The sequence below is a fragment of the Watersipora subatra genome, chromosome 2, assembly GCF_963576615.1.
Source record: "Watersipora subatra chromosome 2, tzWatSuba1.1, whole genome shotgun sequence".
In the NCBI taxonomy this organism is placed as follows: domain Eukaryota; kingdom Metazoa; phylum Bryozoa; class Gymnolaemata; order Cheilostomatida; family Watersiporidae; genus Watersipora; species Watersipora subatra.
The window spans coordinates 59197709-59214205 of NC_088709.1; the positions used below are offsets into that span (position 1 = coordinate 59197709).

The window sequence follows — 16497 nt, forward strand, 5'->3', positions numbered from 1 at the left end:
TGCATCTCAACGTTTTTTATGTATCTGTGTGTTTGATATAACATTGTACATCTCCTATTGTCTCATACTACATGACTCTGTGCAACAAGTTTGCATTTTACCAATGTATGCCAGTCTGAATCATATTTTCTAAAATGTTTTTGCTACCAAGGTCCCCATGCTCAGTTAGTAAAGAAATCAAAGCCATTTTGAGAGGTGTGCAGTACAATTATAAACTATGTTTTTTTTTAACTGCGTTAAAGTATATCTCTAACTGGTACACTCTTACATTTTTACTTTTGTTAAAAGAAATTTTTTTTAAGTTATTGTTGTTGTCCATTTAAGAAGACCCTTAGTAGCTTTGGGTCGACCATATTCCTTACTTTATCTAGTGAACTGATTTGATAAAACCAGCCAGTATGTTTCACTTTATTCTGCTTTTTCATCCTAGGGCTCAAAATAACCATGATATTATTTACTGTTTTTCAGTGTCAAATGCTTCACTTTATCTATTTTCAAGTATTTTTGCTTTGACAGTTTTCCATTGTAATCCATGTATATACAATGTGCATGTAGAATTTACATTTGAAATTTTTTGAACATTGCTATTTTCAGTCTTAGCAGTGTCACAATTATAATAAAATACAAACTGATACTGTATATGCATCCGGAAAGATCTTCAAAGACCCAGTTTGTTACAGGAATTGTACTGTTTGAGTGAACTATGCATCAGAACACTTGTGATTCATTCAATAGTTTTTATGATTTAAGTTCTAATGTAGTCAATTTTGGAACACAAATCACCGAAATGAAGCAAAATCCTGATATTCTAATTGTCTGTATATCCAGGTAAAATATCTTTAAATAGTTCCCATTAGGAAGGTTTTCTTTCCACTTTTCCATCACCATGTCAATGCAGGTTTGATTTGATTGACCACTGACTGACCAATAAGATCCTGAATTAGGTTATGGATCAAAGCAATAAGAAGAGGTAAAGCAATAAAAAGGTAGAGCAATAAAAATTAAAGCAATAAAAGTTAAAGCCATTGGTAAAGATTAATAAAAGGTTAATACGCAATAGGTAAAGCCACTTTCCAGATTCTTAAGTAGATAAAAGCTCCATATTTAGGTCGATGGTATTTCAGCCTTCCGTTGGTGTTAGAGAGTGGTGACAGAAGTCATCTGGAGTTAACTGACTTTACTGATTTCAGCCAGCTGTGTGGATTAGGTTGAATGTGACTGCAAAAAAGGCAAAGCTTAAATGCATATTTCATTGCACAGCTCAATGCTGTGCTAGGTTATTTAGTGATAATGAACTAAGCAATTTTGATAAATCTAGTCAGCCATCTTGTGAGCAAAGAGATATGTCACACCTGACATATAATTTCTAGATAGTTTGGTTAAATATGAAGTTTTAATAGTGTCCCTGTTCCAAATCTTTTGTGTATATAAAATGTTATTATCCTATGGAACTTTTAGTGCTACTATATTAGGAACAATTTATTAGAATATACAAAAGTATTTATCAAAGTGAGAACAGAAAATATATAGACTCCAAAAAACACAGGACACATTGCAGAACATGGAGCTTAGCTCAAAGTCAAGGTTATATAATGAAGATATCTGTAAAGGATACAGAGATAAAAGTGAGAAGGTTATTTTGGTCTTTCAGGAAAACAATTATAAGCATCTAAAGGAACGCTGAACAATGGCAGAAGCAACTCCCAAACTGATATGATAATACAGCTCACCATATAAAATTATGCTAAAACAAGGCAAAAAGCCCAAAATGGACAAAATAAAAATGCTAACAATTGTTGCTTATAAAATTAAAAATTGTTGAGTCATGACTAAAAGCGCAAATTTAAAAGTGCACAAAAGCAAATAAAAAAATTTAAAAATCATGTCGTGAAAATTTTATGAAAACTTTCATTCGCGGAACAATTTTGACTGTGCCTAAAAGATAATATACAACATACAGCCTTGTTGATCAACTTCTTCGATGCGAGTTAAAAAGCTTTGGTAATACAAACTTGAACCAGTTGTGGTTAGCAGAGTAAAAATAGTATTTTGTTGCATATGTAGATTTAGTGGACATTGTAAGGAAGTCAAACAACTAAATAGTATTGTGTGATGAGAAGGAAATAATTTCAAAGATTCATTCTTGAGCAGACAATATTTGGCACATATGGAAGACTCTATCCACTGAGTCCAACGTTTGTGATTAATTCTACCAGCCTCTACCTTAATTCATAGTGTAGCACTGTCTTCTCAGTGGGTCTCGGTATGATCAGATTGTCTCCTGAGACACACAAATCAGTAACTTGAGAGGAAGTCCTCGGTTTCGGGTCTGTAAGCTTACCCAGATACCTGCCTGTAAAATTATATAAAACTTACATATTACTAGAAATTCCCCTGTCATACAGCCTACGACCAAAGTGATATTAGAAAAAAGAAAGGGTACTGATGATTGACAAAATGCAATATTAGCAGTCAAATGGCACTGCAGTGCAATAGGATAACTGCAATGGTAGCTGTAATGTACTGGGTGTGGGTGTTATTATGTACGACAAACGACAATAATGAAAGGAAACGATTATATGTTTAAATCTCTCCCCCACAATAGGAGAAATGCAATATTAGAAGTAAAATGTACTGATATTATTAGAATAACCAATATTATTAGTATAGTAATACAGTAATAATAGAAAACCAGTGCACAATTTTGTTTATATTTCAAAATGTCATAGCAACCATTATCAAGAAGTTGTGATATTTATATAGATTTTTAGAAAATTTATTTAACAAAACTATTTAGAAAAAATAATAACAGTAGCATATTGCCCAACATTGGTCACTATATACTTTGATCTTGTAAACTCGAATAGTTATTCTTATAATTAAATCTTATAAAATCAAATTATTATTCTTATAATTAAATATTGTAATAATCTCATAAAAATCGTTAGAAAAAATGTCACTTATCAAAAATTTACTTTCACTGCTTTGGACATCACTTGGAATACCAAAGTACTCATTATGAGTGTCCAAAATGTCAGTTAATTTGAAATCGGCAAAAAAAGAAAAGATTACTTTTCAGTACTTCTGCGTTAATTACAGAAACCTTCGGCAATTGGACAACGCCATAGACTGGTGAAATGTGCACGGGTTTTTCGTGAAATGGGCACGAGGTAATAATTCTGTTCTCTGTCGCACAGCTTTATCGATGTTTCGTTGGCCTGTCTTAATTTTGATAAAAATAAGCCTTGTCAAGTTTTAATAACGATTTTAGGCCAAATTAATCTGCCTATTTATGTATAATCCGATCAGATGGGTTAGGTTTAGGATATTGTCTACAAATTTCCAAGACTTGGTAACATATTCTAATAGGTTTATACCTGTTTTGTAGCGTTATTATACTTAAACGACTTCCTTGAAAAATGGTTAAATTTGTTGACGAGATTTCAGTACAAGGGTTTGCGACGGTGTTAATGAATAATTTTCGTGAGTTGCGTACACATATGCATTTATCATAAAACTCCCAAACAATTGCTTCGCTTGTGTTTGGTCGTGGGATTATTTTTAGTAAAACGAGTTTTACGAGTGAATAGTAAAATCTAAAAGAATGACATTTTGGAGGTAGTCTGCTAAGATGTATCATGGATTCACTGATGTTTAGAGCTTTCCATTATTGGGAATGTTGCACATATATTTTATTCCGTTTCATTCATACTAGTGATTTTTTGCCCTCAGAGCATTTAACCATTACTACATTTGCCCGACATGCTCAGATCTATTGCAATTGCTAGAATACTGCTATGCTATTATAGCCTAGCATTAGATAGACACTACATGCAAAATGCTTAAATATGACATTTCCTTCACTTTCATAACCGTAATGATTTCCTGATCTACTCCTTACCTGAACTTGAATTTCTAGTGATAAGCTTGAGATATCCGAGTTAGCGTACAGAATGTATTTCTATGTGAAAATATTCTGCTAACCAAATGAAAGAAATATATAGCAGACTATGTAAAAATTGACAAATACAAATGTAGAATACACAGGTCAATCATCCAGTTGCACCGTTTTAAAAAAGGATCTCAAAAGAAAGTTAAAAATTGACAAATGATCAAATGATCAACAAACTGAAAGTTGACTTTTTATTATGTTGGATTTTGACAAGAGTAAAAACATAAAATAAAACAGTCAATTACCAGTATCAGCCTGTAGCATGTGTATCTCTGTACGCTTTGAGTTCAGAGGTGTCACTAGTATGTACTCTCCTTTATAGCAGGCTACTCCACCAGGATTATCCACTGCTGTACAAGTCCACATTGTCTCTCCCGTTGCTATATTCACTCTGAAAACTGTGGACGTGGTGTTGGAAGATACAACAACAGATTTGTTGTCAGGAGCACAGAGAGCCATTTTACTTCATTTACCTTTTTGTGGACAAGAAATGTGTCTAAAAACCCGCCCATATAGTGAATAGACTGTGAGACATTTGTTAGAGCTATCAGGGACTATTACTTTATCTCCGGTTACAACCAGCTTGTTGACATAGTCACTAGCAGACTCAGGCAGACTCCAACTAGTAATTAGGTTACCATTCAGATCAGTTACTAGAACTTTATATGGATAAGCTACAGTATACAGTCTCCCGTTATACAAACACAGTCCATCTATGCATTATATTTTTGGTAATGTGAGTAAAGTTACTGAGTTGGCTGACTCATCTATTCTATATAGAGTTGGCCCATCCCCGGCAGCATATGTGAATTCGTTAGTATGAGCAACTGTGTAGTAAGCTGATGACACAGGTACTTCTTTTTTGAGTTTAAGTGATGTTGGAGGGGAGAGTAGGAAGACAGATATAGCAGCACCATCTACTATCTTTAACTCTAGTTCCTCCGTTGTATCTGAAAATAATACCAAAAGTAGAATTGTAAAATGAACCAGATGATGAAACTAAATTGTTTTATTCCACTTTTTGATATGATAATAGTCTGACAAAGTCATTCAGGCTAAAAAGAATAGTATTGAACACAGTATGCTAGAACCCAATGTTTTGAAAATACTTCATAAAAACCAATGGTGACATAAAGCTGTACTCTGTGTAAACACTGACCATTGAAAGACGTTATGTCTAAGCTAAAGCGATAACTAGTTATAATTTTAGTTCAACTTCTAATTAGGGCCAAAAGTCTTTTCTCTCATCTATCGCTATCCACATAAGATTAGATACAGGCGCCAAGGAAACTGTTACTAGACAAAATAAACACTGCTGAGAGCTACAGTTCTCGGTTCAAATATAGCGATTGAACCACAACTGCTCTGATAAAACTCAGAGTGGACATTTTTAAAAACTTTGCATGAACAGGCGAGGCAGTTGAGTATAAAGGCATTAAATATTGTTATCAGATATAATGTAGTTGTTAAACATTTAATTTATTTGAACGAACAATTACTAATAAATAGTCTGATGTGTGAACTATACTGTAAAATAGACCGAGGAAATTGCTCGATCTGCTCTTGTGATTACAAATCTCAAGGCGTATTTACTACACATAAAACAATTGTTTTTATACTTTATACTTTCAACATCAGAAGTGAACTAATGCGTTCAAAAATATTACGAAAAAGGACATCTGATAAAACCATTTGTTCGGAAAGAAGGCTCTTTATAGTCAGCTGCATAAAGAAAGGGTAAATATGCATGGAATACCTTGAGCACCGAGTGATTTCTGATTTGTTAATGTTAAGGAAGGTAGATCTTCATCGATAAACCTCCTGATCTCATTATATGTTTCTGTGAAACTTTTTATGAGGTCTACCTAAAAATAGAAAACAACACATTTACATAATGTTATATATACATGTATATGTATATATTTCTCAAAGTATGTCGTCCGTCTGTGGATCTGTCGATCCAGCTATAGCCACATCGCACGCTGATTATTTTATCGATGCGACCAAACGTTACAATGCCTCTGTTAAGAAATATTTTTCGTAAGGTTCATTTACTATATCTAGGGTCAAGGCCAATTCCTCCCATGTGGACAATTACAATGTCCCCGTATTGTCGTATTCAACGTTTTGATGGATAGCTTCTGGTGGAGCAGTAATCTTTTTATACACACACACATACACTTCTATGCAAGAATTGCTATTATTAATTCTACATTTTCAGGATTTCTATTTTCTCAGTTCGTATTAAATGTATAATTACCGAATCAAATTTTATTGTAATCATTGCCAAACCGACTTCATTTAGCCATTACCTGCTAATTATTTCACATTCACATCTACAACTTTTTTATTGTCGCTTTATTTTTGTTAAATTATTTGACCTGCATGAAACATTTTCCTCATGATATAAAGTTTAAAGGTTATTTGACAAAGTTTGAAAAATTTACAGTTGTTTACATTTTCTCTCTTAATTTATTTCAATTACACAAAACACTTTTTTCATGATATTCAGTCGGAAAGTTAGAATGGCAAATGTTGTTATATATTAAAGACAAATCAATTTTCTGAGCAAAGAATTTTTTATTACTCGGGCAATGCCGAGTAGCACAACGAGTACATGTTGACCATGCATATTAACCCCTATGATTATAGTACAGAAAGTTATACCATCATAAGTGGTGTATGTATAACACAATGAAGAAAGTATTGATACCATTTTACAGAGTAGAAGCATACAGCTCAGAATAAGACTAGTAAGTGATGACAATATTACAGCAAGTTTAAACTAATGATAGAGATTCAGCTACTAGCTGATTATAACTGACACACGGATATGTCAAAATGTTGTCATTTGGTGTTTTGCTTACTTTCTTTAACACCAAATTTCCTGGACATAAAAAACTGTTTATTATCAGCAAGTCAAGCTCTTTCAACTGTGTAATTGCTGTAAGTTTTGTTAACAGCCAACATAATTAGGAGGCACTAAACACGGCTATGAGTAGACAAATCAGTGGGTACGAGTTGCTACAGATACAGCAGTACAGTATATTCCCTAACAAAAGCCTAATATATTAATGGATTTTTAATGAGATAATCACTGCATTTCACATTGTGACTGTTATCGCTAACTTTGTTATCTTATGATATGGAGAGATCTACAAAATTGTTTTATTGATTCCGACAGAATAAAAGTTTACATGAATTAAAATGGGGAACATAGTTTGGAATTTGAACAAATAATTTTTAGAACAGCATTCTGGAATGGAGTACGCATTGAAACCTAAAGTTTGACCATAACGTCGAGCTCCGCCATACAACATTAATTCGTTCGGGTGTTGTCGTCGCAAGGCAAAAATGTCATATAGAAGGGTATAGAAATTCATAGTAATTATCTAATGCAAATACCCCCTAGTAAAAAGTATATTAACCTTAGTAACTATAGTTACTTATAGTGACTTTAGTGTATTTAGTGGTTATGACCTGCTTATGATTATTGTTATGAGTCTTGCTTCTTCTTTTAACATGATTATCAATCTTAGGACCATGGCTAATCAATTAAAATTTTATATGTAGTTATATATAGATAATGAATTAAAGTTTACAGTAATTATTATATTAAAGCTAAAATGTAGAATAAATTTTCACTGCTTACTTTTCAACAATTTTTGTTTCACTCACGCAGTATTGAGCATTTACGAAATGCAGAAAGAATGGTGAACTGAAAGCGAGTGAACATCGTATCTGTTTGTGTCATTGCGGAGAAATATTGGCAAATAGCATGTTGTCACCTTCGTTATTCAAACAATTTCAATACACCGACCGTTAAATTTGAATTCAGAGACGCATTTTCGTTGATGTCGTATGCAAAACAAATGTCGTATTAAGGGGACAAAAAGCGTCGTGTTCTACATCAAAAGAGAAAAAACAGGGCACCAAAAGGTACAGTGTAAATCTAAAGCTGCATTGGCCAGAGACCGAATACACTACCTGAAATTTTTGACATGTAGAAAATTACTATTCATTCACCAAGAGCAGAGATACAATAAATGTAGGTTAATTATCATGAGATGGTGGTTTGAGAGATATACACAAACTTTGATGATAGCAAAAACCAAACTATGCTCACCCAGGTCCCTCAAATAACGTGATATTACAATTCATGTTTGAGTTATTAAAAGTGTCAGTTTTAATTTTGTACTCACCTGATGTGACTCTTTGAACTTAGCATCTAGTAGCAGAAGTAGTGTGTTCATCTCTGTAATCTTAACTCCTATATCCCTCTCAATGAATTCTACTAGCTGTTCCTTTGAGGTCCTCCTGTTGTCTACCAGCTCTCTCTCTAGCTCATCGTACTTCCTACGTAGCTCTGGTAGCTGAGAAAAGAAAATACACAGTGCATGAACAGAGGTAATTAATGCACTAAAATGTTTGAAACTGTTTTTAATCTACCGTAAACCTGTATTTGAACGACACCTTTATTTAAAAGGCACCTTTATGTGAACGCCGCTTTTATTTAAGCAAAACTATAACAAAAGGGTTGAAAACAGAGCGCCACCATTTAATTGAACGATTTATAATAATTCAATAAAAACTTTGATTGCAACATCGTAGAAATAATAAGTAACTGTATCAGGCAAATAGTAGTTCATTTTTAATAAGGTCTTGACACTTCGATGTATGTGGAAAACTGTTTTCGCATTTACGATGGAAAATATGCTACTACGTATTTTGAAGCTAGTTTTTGAGGCTATTTTGATTACACACAGTTTGTCTTTATTTACGCTAAAAACTTCTAATCAAAATGGCATCGCGTAAAAGTTTTGTTCTGCTAAAAATTGTTTAGATGTAATATTGATTGGCTCAGCTGCGCAGATAATAGTTTTGAGGTCAGTAGACATTGCAAATTGTATTGAGCAGTAAGAAGAACATGAAATGGTTCCAAACAGAAGCAACAATCAAAATGTAACTGGCCGAGCAGACGATGTTAATATTTGTTTTAATATGATAATTTTTGTTTTGCATGTTTTATAATTAAGGTTTATGTCACTTGTCAATTATTATTTTAAAACTTGCAGATATATTGCACATTATTTGATAGCACGATTGTGGTAATCTGAACTCAGCTTACAATGGATCAACGCTTGTAACTCCTGTTCTATGGCAAAAAGTCAGTTTTGGCTGCAAACTGTAGCAAAAATATGGATAAGTGCAATGTGCTGGTTATGTAACCTTGTTAAATAAAGTTATAAAATGAAAATATGCCTTTAAATGTATTTGAAATAAAAACTTAAAAGTGCTAAGAAATTGCAACACAAGCTGTAAGATCACCGTAGGTTAATCATAAGCAACAGATATCAATTAGTAGAGACATGTATCAGCTTCCTAGTGAATATTTATTTAGAGGTTTATGACAAGTTGAGGGTAAGTTGGCTACCTTCTTGCGTTTCAAAAGTGTTAATGTTGCACCGCCCAAAGAAGAAAATATAGGTATCTGTGAATCGATTTACCTGTGAAGCGGTCAAATCTATCTTCTCAGCATTCTGCAAGATGTTTGAAAAATACAAAGGGACTTTTATTTGAACGTCAAATATAAGAAACGCCATTCTAAGAGAAGAGTTGACAAATAGCGACACAGGGTTAAAATAAGGTTTCATGGTATTTATTTACATGTTTGTAGAGCAAGATGCTTTACCACTTACGAAGCAGTTGATATTTAATTTTCAAGATGACTATAGAGTAAAACAGAAAAAACTTTTTAGCGATGCACCAATGAAGTTTCTCTAAAAGAATTTCAGCATATCCGTGTACACAATGAAAATAATACAATATTAGATTGTTTGAGAATACATATAATGCTTGGTATTATTATTTTCCATAGGAGAAATATTTACCTGTTTATCTCTTGATTTGTACAGCTGATCAACAAGCTCCTTAGTCTTCTCTTCATAGTCTGTCAGGACCTTGGTACTGCGCTTGAGAAGAGTGGCTAACTCCCCTTCTTTAGCCCAAGCTTTGACTTTTATCTCATCTCTTTTGTCTTTTAGCAATTTCACCAATTTTTTTAAAGTGACAGGAGAATGGGCAAAACCTGAAACAAGTTCGACTTGAAACAAAGCAAAAAATCTGGGAATGGTAAAAGAGGTTTGCTGATGAAATTTTTTACTACTCTAAAAGTTGGTTTAACAGAAGCCAGTAATAAACAGTTCAATAATCAGAAAACTATATCGCTGACTTTTAGACAAAAGACCGTGTGGAGATCAGGACAGAGTTTTCTTAGGCAAAAATATTATTACTGATCATCACAAGGGAATCTGCTGGACATGCATAAGAAATCTGCAATGCATAGAGAAATATAGTACCACAGTAGATGACAGAATGTTGCAGAGTTTCTGCTCAAACCACAGTAGAACCGATAGCGATTAAATGTACAGAGCAGATGGAAACCAGAAAAACCCCAGCCAATGGATTGATCAAATACCTAGCAAATAGGAATATATGCTTTTGAAAAGAAAAAGAATTAATAAGTGAGAAGAAAGGATAATTTATGAAAAACAATATTTAAAATATAAATTATTCTGAAACCATACATAGTGTTTTGTGGTACGCTCTACATTAGAATACTAAATATATAGTAAAATTATATTACCAAGTGAAGGTGAGTTCTTACTAATAAACTATGGAAACCATTGATAGTGATAATTACCATAGGCACACTCTTTGGTACAATCCAGGCAAGTCGGGCAAAGTACTTGAAAGCATGTCAAACATCCCATTGTGATTGCTTTGTCCTGATGTGTAGCGCAATAACGTTCCACCATACCCTTAGCCTTCTTTTGACAATCTTTAATGTCAAGGAGATCTTTATGTAGAGGGTAGATCTGATGATGTGACTAAAAAAGTATAATACCACCAACTGCGTTGCAGCAAATGGAACATTTTTGCACAAATATTCACCTGTTTATTTCGCTCAACATTGCCAATATCGTTCTAAACTCAAAGGTTTAACTTCTTGACAAACCAACCAAATAATCATCCAGACTAAAATAACAAGTAAGCACATTGCGGTCTTTGCAACTGGTAATAGTGTTACTCAATCAAACACAAACACAAAAGAAGAAACCACGAATATGACCTAGTTGCGGCAACTGCAAATTACAATGTATTTTGTGTGTATGTACACGTAGATAAATTATTAAACACAGATAACTATGTAGCTATTATTCCCACAAAAAACTAATACACCAATAGCCACTATATTTGTAAAGCTATAAATCTTCATGACGATTCGCTCTCAATAGTTATTGAACCAGCAATGAAAGTGTAAAAGTACGCTCTAAATAAAAATCATTGTGTCCAATGAGTGGCAGGCCCTGGCAATTTGTCAGTACACCTACACCTGAACCCACACTTGAACCGTTGTATTTCACAATTAGAAACATTTGCATGAGTAGCTGAGTTCATGGAGTTGGCATCCATTTATAAAATTCTAAAAATTTATAACTTACCTCTAAATGTTTAGAACACATCTTCTTGCTACAGTCAGTGCAGTAGCTCACTGCTAACTCTTCTGTCTTATTGTCTGAACAAGTGTCACAAATTTGTAAGTTGTCTTCTCTCTTCATCACAGGCGGTAATCTCGCTAATGTCACATCAGAAACAGCTCTAAAACACCATGTTTAACCATGTAGAACATGAATTGAAATTGTCATCGACGTGTTTAAACAAATTAGCAAATTGGGTGCAAAGGCCTACTCAGTTGTGAAAATGTGGCTTTCAAGGAATTACGTGACACGATATTATGAGATAATAACATGTTAACTCACTTATATCTATTTGTTATCACATTGAAACTAACAATTATTTTAGGAATCATCCTATCTTAACAGAAATATTTGACGTGAACTTAGAAAACCCTTTGTCTACCTACTTATACACCTTGAACATGGCAAGCCAGTAAAAGGTTCCAGTCATTTTCAATCACTATGTTTCCATGATGCGCAGTGCTTCGGAGTGGCGCCTTCTCTAAATCATGGAAACGGCGGTTTCGCACTGAAATCACTGCGCACTGATCAGTGCGAAGCCAGTGCAAATTCGCAGCAAGGAAACAGCTGCCACAGTGGCTGCGCAGTGGCTGCGCAGTGGCTGCGCATAGCTCTCATGCCGTGGAGACGGATTCTTCGAGGGCCGTGAACTAGTACAAATGTTATCTCGCTAATCTGGTTTTTTTCTATTCTTCTGATCTTCTTTCACCTATATTTAATTATGGTCTGCACCCACGAGGATGATGAGGTGATTACTTTCCTAGACTTTGTTATCGATGCCAACACTTTTCGAAAAATAGGTGGCAAGTCCTAAATTAACGTTTAAATAATATATTACTTAAAAACTACTTATTAAAAATTTATTAATTTATAAAAAATTGTGTTAAGGTTTGTAAAACCTTGTGAATGTGTATTGTAAATAAAAGTGATGACATGAAGCATGATGTTATGAAGTTATGATGACATGAAGTTATGATGACAGAAGCATAAAACGACTGTTTCTGACGTTCGGTATCCATGATCGATTCAATTTCTCCATCAGGCGATTCGATTAATACAATTTCTCTTCTCTGCTAATTTGCTGAAAACCACTGCGCAGCATGGAAACGTACAATCCCCTTCGACTTCGAAGGGGGCTGCTTCGCAGTACTGCGCACCATGGAAACATAGTGAATATGTAATCATGACCAAGCCATTTTCAACAATATTTCCCACAATTGAAGTGAAACTTAAAATCATAGTGATAGAACATAGTACCTATTGCCTTAGTGATAATAGCTAAGCCATAATAAATTTTGCAGCACACTCATATTAAAGGCATCCTCCAAATAATTTTGACAGAAAACTTCATCCAATAAATCGCTAGAGATTAACAAATCCAGTAGACTAATATTAAAAAAACATTCAATGCTTCCTTGAATTGACATTTTTTTAAAGTTTTAGAGGGGTGACTTGTCAAAAACTAACTCAGTAATGCTAGCTGTGTGAAATCTGGACAAGTAACAGAAAAGTATAAAAACTTTAGCAAATTTTGCCTCATGTTTGTGCTTTGAGTAATTGCCCATACAGGGACAACAAAAGGGTCGTCTGAAATTGAATGGATGACTACATAACTAAGTAGTAAAATAATACAAATTAGTAAAATAAATAAAACCAATTATCTTTGTTTAATTTCATCAGTAATCAATAACACAGTAGATCAGAATGTAGTAATTAACTACAGCCTATCTTGTATGATTCAACAGACTGTAATACTTGCTAAATTTTACGGAACGGTTGTGGTATCTAATTGTTGAATTATATAAAAATCAGTCGTGCGTACGCCATGCCAATAAATCTGTCGATACATGTTGTTTTAAGGTATGATATGATTAGCTAAGGCTGTCCTTAGATTAACCAATCAGCGAGGTAGATGCTTATTGCACTTAACACTAACATTCACTCACTGTTAGTAAACACAGTTGAGGTGAACGAGACTCATCCCCACTTACTAGAACGGTAGCGAGATCCATTGTAGTCGCTAGTGTTTTATATGTTGAGAAAGAAAGACAAAAATAAAAACAAGTTTCTAACTATAGAATATCAATTACTTTCCAACTTACTTGCAGGTACCACATCTGACGATCCTATTAGCCTCAAAGTCCCCAACAAGACAAGGGTAGCAGTGGACATGATGACAAGGAAGTGACCTTGGATCAACCAGCTGTTCATTTTTCACCAAGCAATATCCGCACACTACAGACTCTGAAGCCATTACTTTTAGCAACCTTTTAAAATAAAAGCTATTTTTATTTCATACAGACAAGGTCAGCTCATAGGTAATCCTGGAGACAGTCACCTATGGTGAGTCGAATGAAGAGCTCACAGCTCTAAACAGAAGTACTGATGATGACCAGTTTTATAATGCATGTAGGCATATGCCTAGTATGCATATGCCTAGTATGCATATGCTTTTAATATTCTTGCTAAACCTCTCTTGAAAATGTAAATTACCAAAATCTGTTTAATCTGTCCCGGTTAAACAAAAGACAAAAAACAATCATGAGATCATTCAACAAATTTGACTATGTTATACCAGCTTGTGTGTGTGTGTGTGTGCGTGCGTGCGTGCGTGTGTGTGTGCTAAATATGGTAGCACACAATTTAATTTTGAAAGAATATTAAAATAAACTATTTTTTCATTATACATGGTGGAACTTACAAATCAACTGACCTTACTGTAGTAGCAAAATATCGTTTACTACTACAACATTTAAAAGAATCATTTGACCGAAATCAACTTACAATTTCGTTTACTACTACAACATCTAAAATGTTGCTAAAATATATTGACGAGTATTAATATAAGCAGAAAGTTTATTATGTGTTGGTATGTGCATTAGGGATAGGAGCTGAAAGACTCACACACGGGTGTTCAATTTAACATATCTGCTACTTGATTTGATATTCACGAAACTATAACTAGGTGAAAGAGCTCATTGACTCCGAAATGTCAATCAGGATTAAGTCACTCTTTTGCGATCCAAAACCACAACAACAATTATTTGCACTACCTTATCTAACACAATAAGCTAATCTTTGTAGTCACGCTCTTACACCTTGACTAAACTAAATTGATGCACAGACCTGCCAACTTAAGAGTGGGGCAATGCGTGAGATTTGGTTTTGGGGCAATTGATGTATCAATGATAGTATATATAAAATTGTGGAAATTGGGGCAAATATCTCACGCATTTCCCACGCATTTCCATGTTTTCTTTGGGGTGATTGCGTGAGTCTCACGCCCAATGCGTGAGAGTTGGCAGGTATGTTGATGCAGGTGACAGAACTGTGTTTTTTATTAATAACTCTCACAAAAAATAATTCAAATAAACTGTTTCAATAAGTTTTCCTTTATTTATATTAAATCCTATGCTGAACCATAAACAAAACCAGCAACTGATGAGCAACTATTCTTTAAAATATGTTGAAGAAACAGCTTGTATTTAAATCATACACTTCATGACTTATAGTTTCAGATAGGCATCGTCGCATTTAATATTGATGGTTAAGTACTAATGACTCTTGAGTACTCAAAACGTTTATACAGAGGCATGACAACTGAATTACATGTTGCTACCTACCGACTGTAGAGAGCTGGACAGATAAGTTCATATAATTACTCCCGCATCTTGGCGAATCTGCTTCCTGTTGAAAAGGGAAATCCCAAACCCCAAAGGATGACAAATAGACGAAATAATATTACGAAAGAATAATACATGTACAAGCGTTTGTTGGCGTAAAATGGCCCAATAATGAGGAGCAGAAGCTAATCTGCTTGATCGATTAAAAGTGGTGATCGAAAACTATTGCACGTCGTTGGTTTACGTGGGGACGTCAACGTTATCCTTGCCCTTAGCCGATTTAATATTGCACGTCGTTGGTTTACGTGGGGACGTCAACGTTATCCTTGCCCTTAGCCGATTTAATCCTAATGAAAAGCGTGAACGCGTCAGCCGAGAACCGTTTTTATATTATACGACTAGGTTGCGTTGTAGCAACTCTAATTCTATAGCATTAGGTACGGCGAGGATTCAAGCGAGAACATCAATTATTGTTTTGTTAATTTTTGAAGAACTTATATTGTTCATGATAAAGTTCATTAAAGTATTTATATTGGACGCTGTCACGTGGCCAAACAGCTGTGAATTTGACGTACAAGATAAATTCTTGACTTTCGGAATAAAATAGGAATGGTTTAGTTAGGGAAGCTGATTTCTTACCGATCATGCAGAATATTTCTGAGATGAAATTTTTAGTGATTTGGAAGCTTTATGCAATACTTAGATGTTACTGATTTTCACGTTGCAATTGTTTTTGACATGTTTCCATACACTCGTTTGTGATGCAGTAACAAGCTGTTGTGTGATTTTTAAGGAATTCCGTAACTCGAATTCCACATTAACTAAAATTAATGACTCCTTGCTTTCACCACACTATGATTTTTATGATGTATAGCCTATTACCTCTATTATGACAGTTGTGTGTAGATGGTTGTGATTGTAGCGTTTGACATAGTTCATTAAGGCAAGCTTCAACTGTATTAATTAGCAAGTATTTAAATGTAGCAATAGAAATATTATTTATTCTCATAAACCAACACCTAACACATAAGTTGCAAAATTCCAAAATAGAGTAAAGATAACAACTAGCAGTTGAAGTTTAGTAGTATAAAGTATACCCTTTCGCCGAACAGCTGTATCTGTTCTAAAGCTTGGTCTTGTACGTCTACAAGGCTTCAATGTACAAAGAGGATGAGCTATTAAAATGGTTCTCCTTTATTGGTATTTGGATAGCCTGAGGGCAGGTACATAGGTGTACAGGATTATATATTGATGTCATAGTAGTTAGTCCATTGAAAATAATACTGTCTTTGGGTACATCATTTGAAGAGCGCTGATGTTGCAGGTTGGGATGTCATGATTGCATAACATTGCTTCCATTGGCGCTTGTGTACATGAGGGA

General features: G+C 34.2%; 1 protein-coding gene across 1 annotated transcript; it reads right to left on the bottom strand.

Moving 5' to 3' along the window:
- Window positions 1-1097: 1097 nt before the first annotated feature.
- On the bottom strand, window positions 1098-15149 carry LOC137388610 (transcription intermediary factor 1-beta-like). Its single transcript, XM_068075089.1, has 10 exons — window positions 15117-15149; window positions 13596-13760; window positions 11458-11614; window positions 10656-10842; window positions 9844-10040; window positions 8155-8325; window positions 5709-5817; window positions 4198-4902; window positions 2224-2353; window positions 1098-1218 (listed from the first exon to the last, which is right to left on the bottom strand). The coding sequence occupies exons 2-8, from the start codon at window positions 13745-13747 to the stop codon at window positions 4673-4675; spliced, it is 1203 nt and encodes a 400-aa protein (XP_067931190.1). The 5' UTR covers window positions 13748-13760; window positions 15117-15149; the 3' UTR covers window positions 1098-1218; window positions 2224-2353; window positions 4198-4672.
- Between the last annotated feature and the right edge of the window lie 1348 nt (window positions 15150-16497).

Excerpts from the sequence above, each read along its gene's own strand:
- LOC137388610 (XM_068075089.1), bottom strand. The coding sequence starts at position 13,747 with ATGGCTTCAGAGTCTGTAGTGTGCGGATATTGCTTGGTGAAAAATGAA. Across the intron at positions 8,326-9,843 it reads ACAAATCAAGAGATAAACAG|CTACCAGAGCTACGTAGGAA; the intron begins GTAAATATTTCT and ends TTCTTTTCTCAG. Across the intron at positions 5,818-8,154 it reads AGTTCAAAGAGTCACATCAG|GTAGACCTCATAAAAAGTTT; the intron begins GTGAGTACAAAA and ends TTCTATTTTTAG.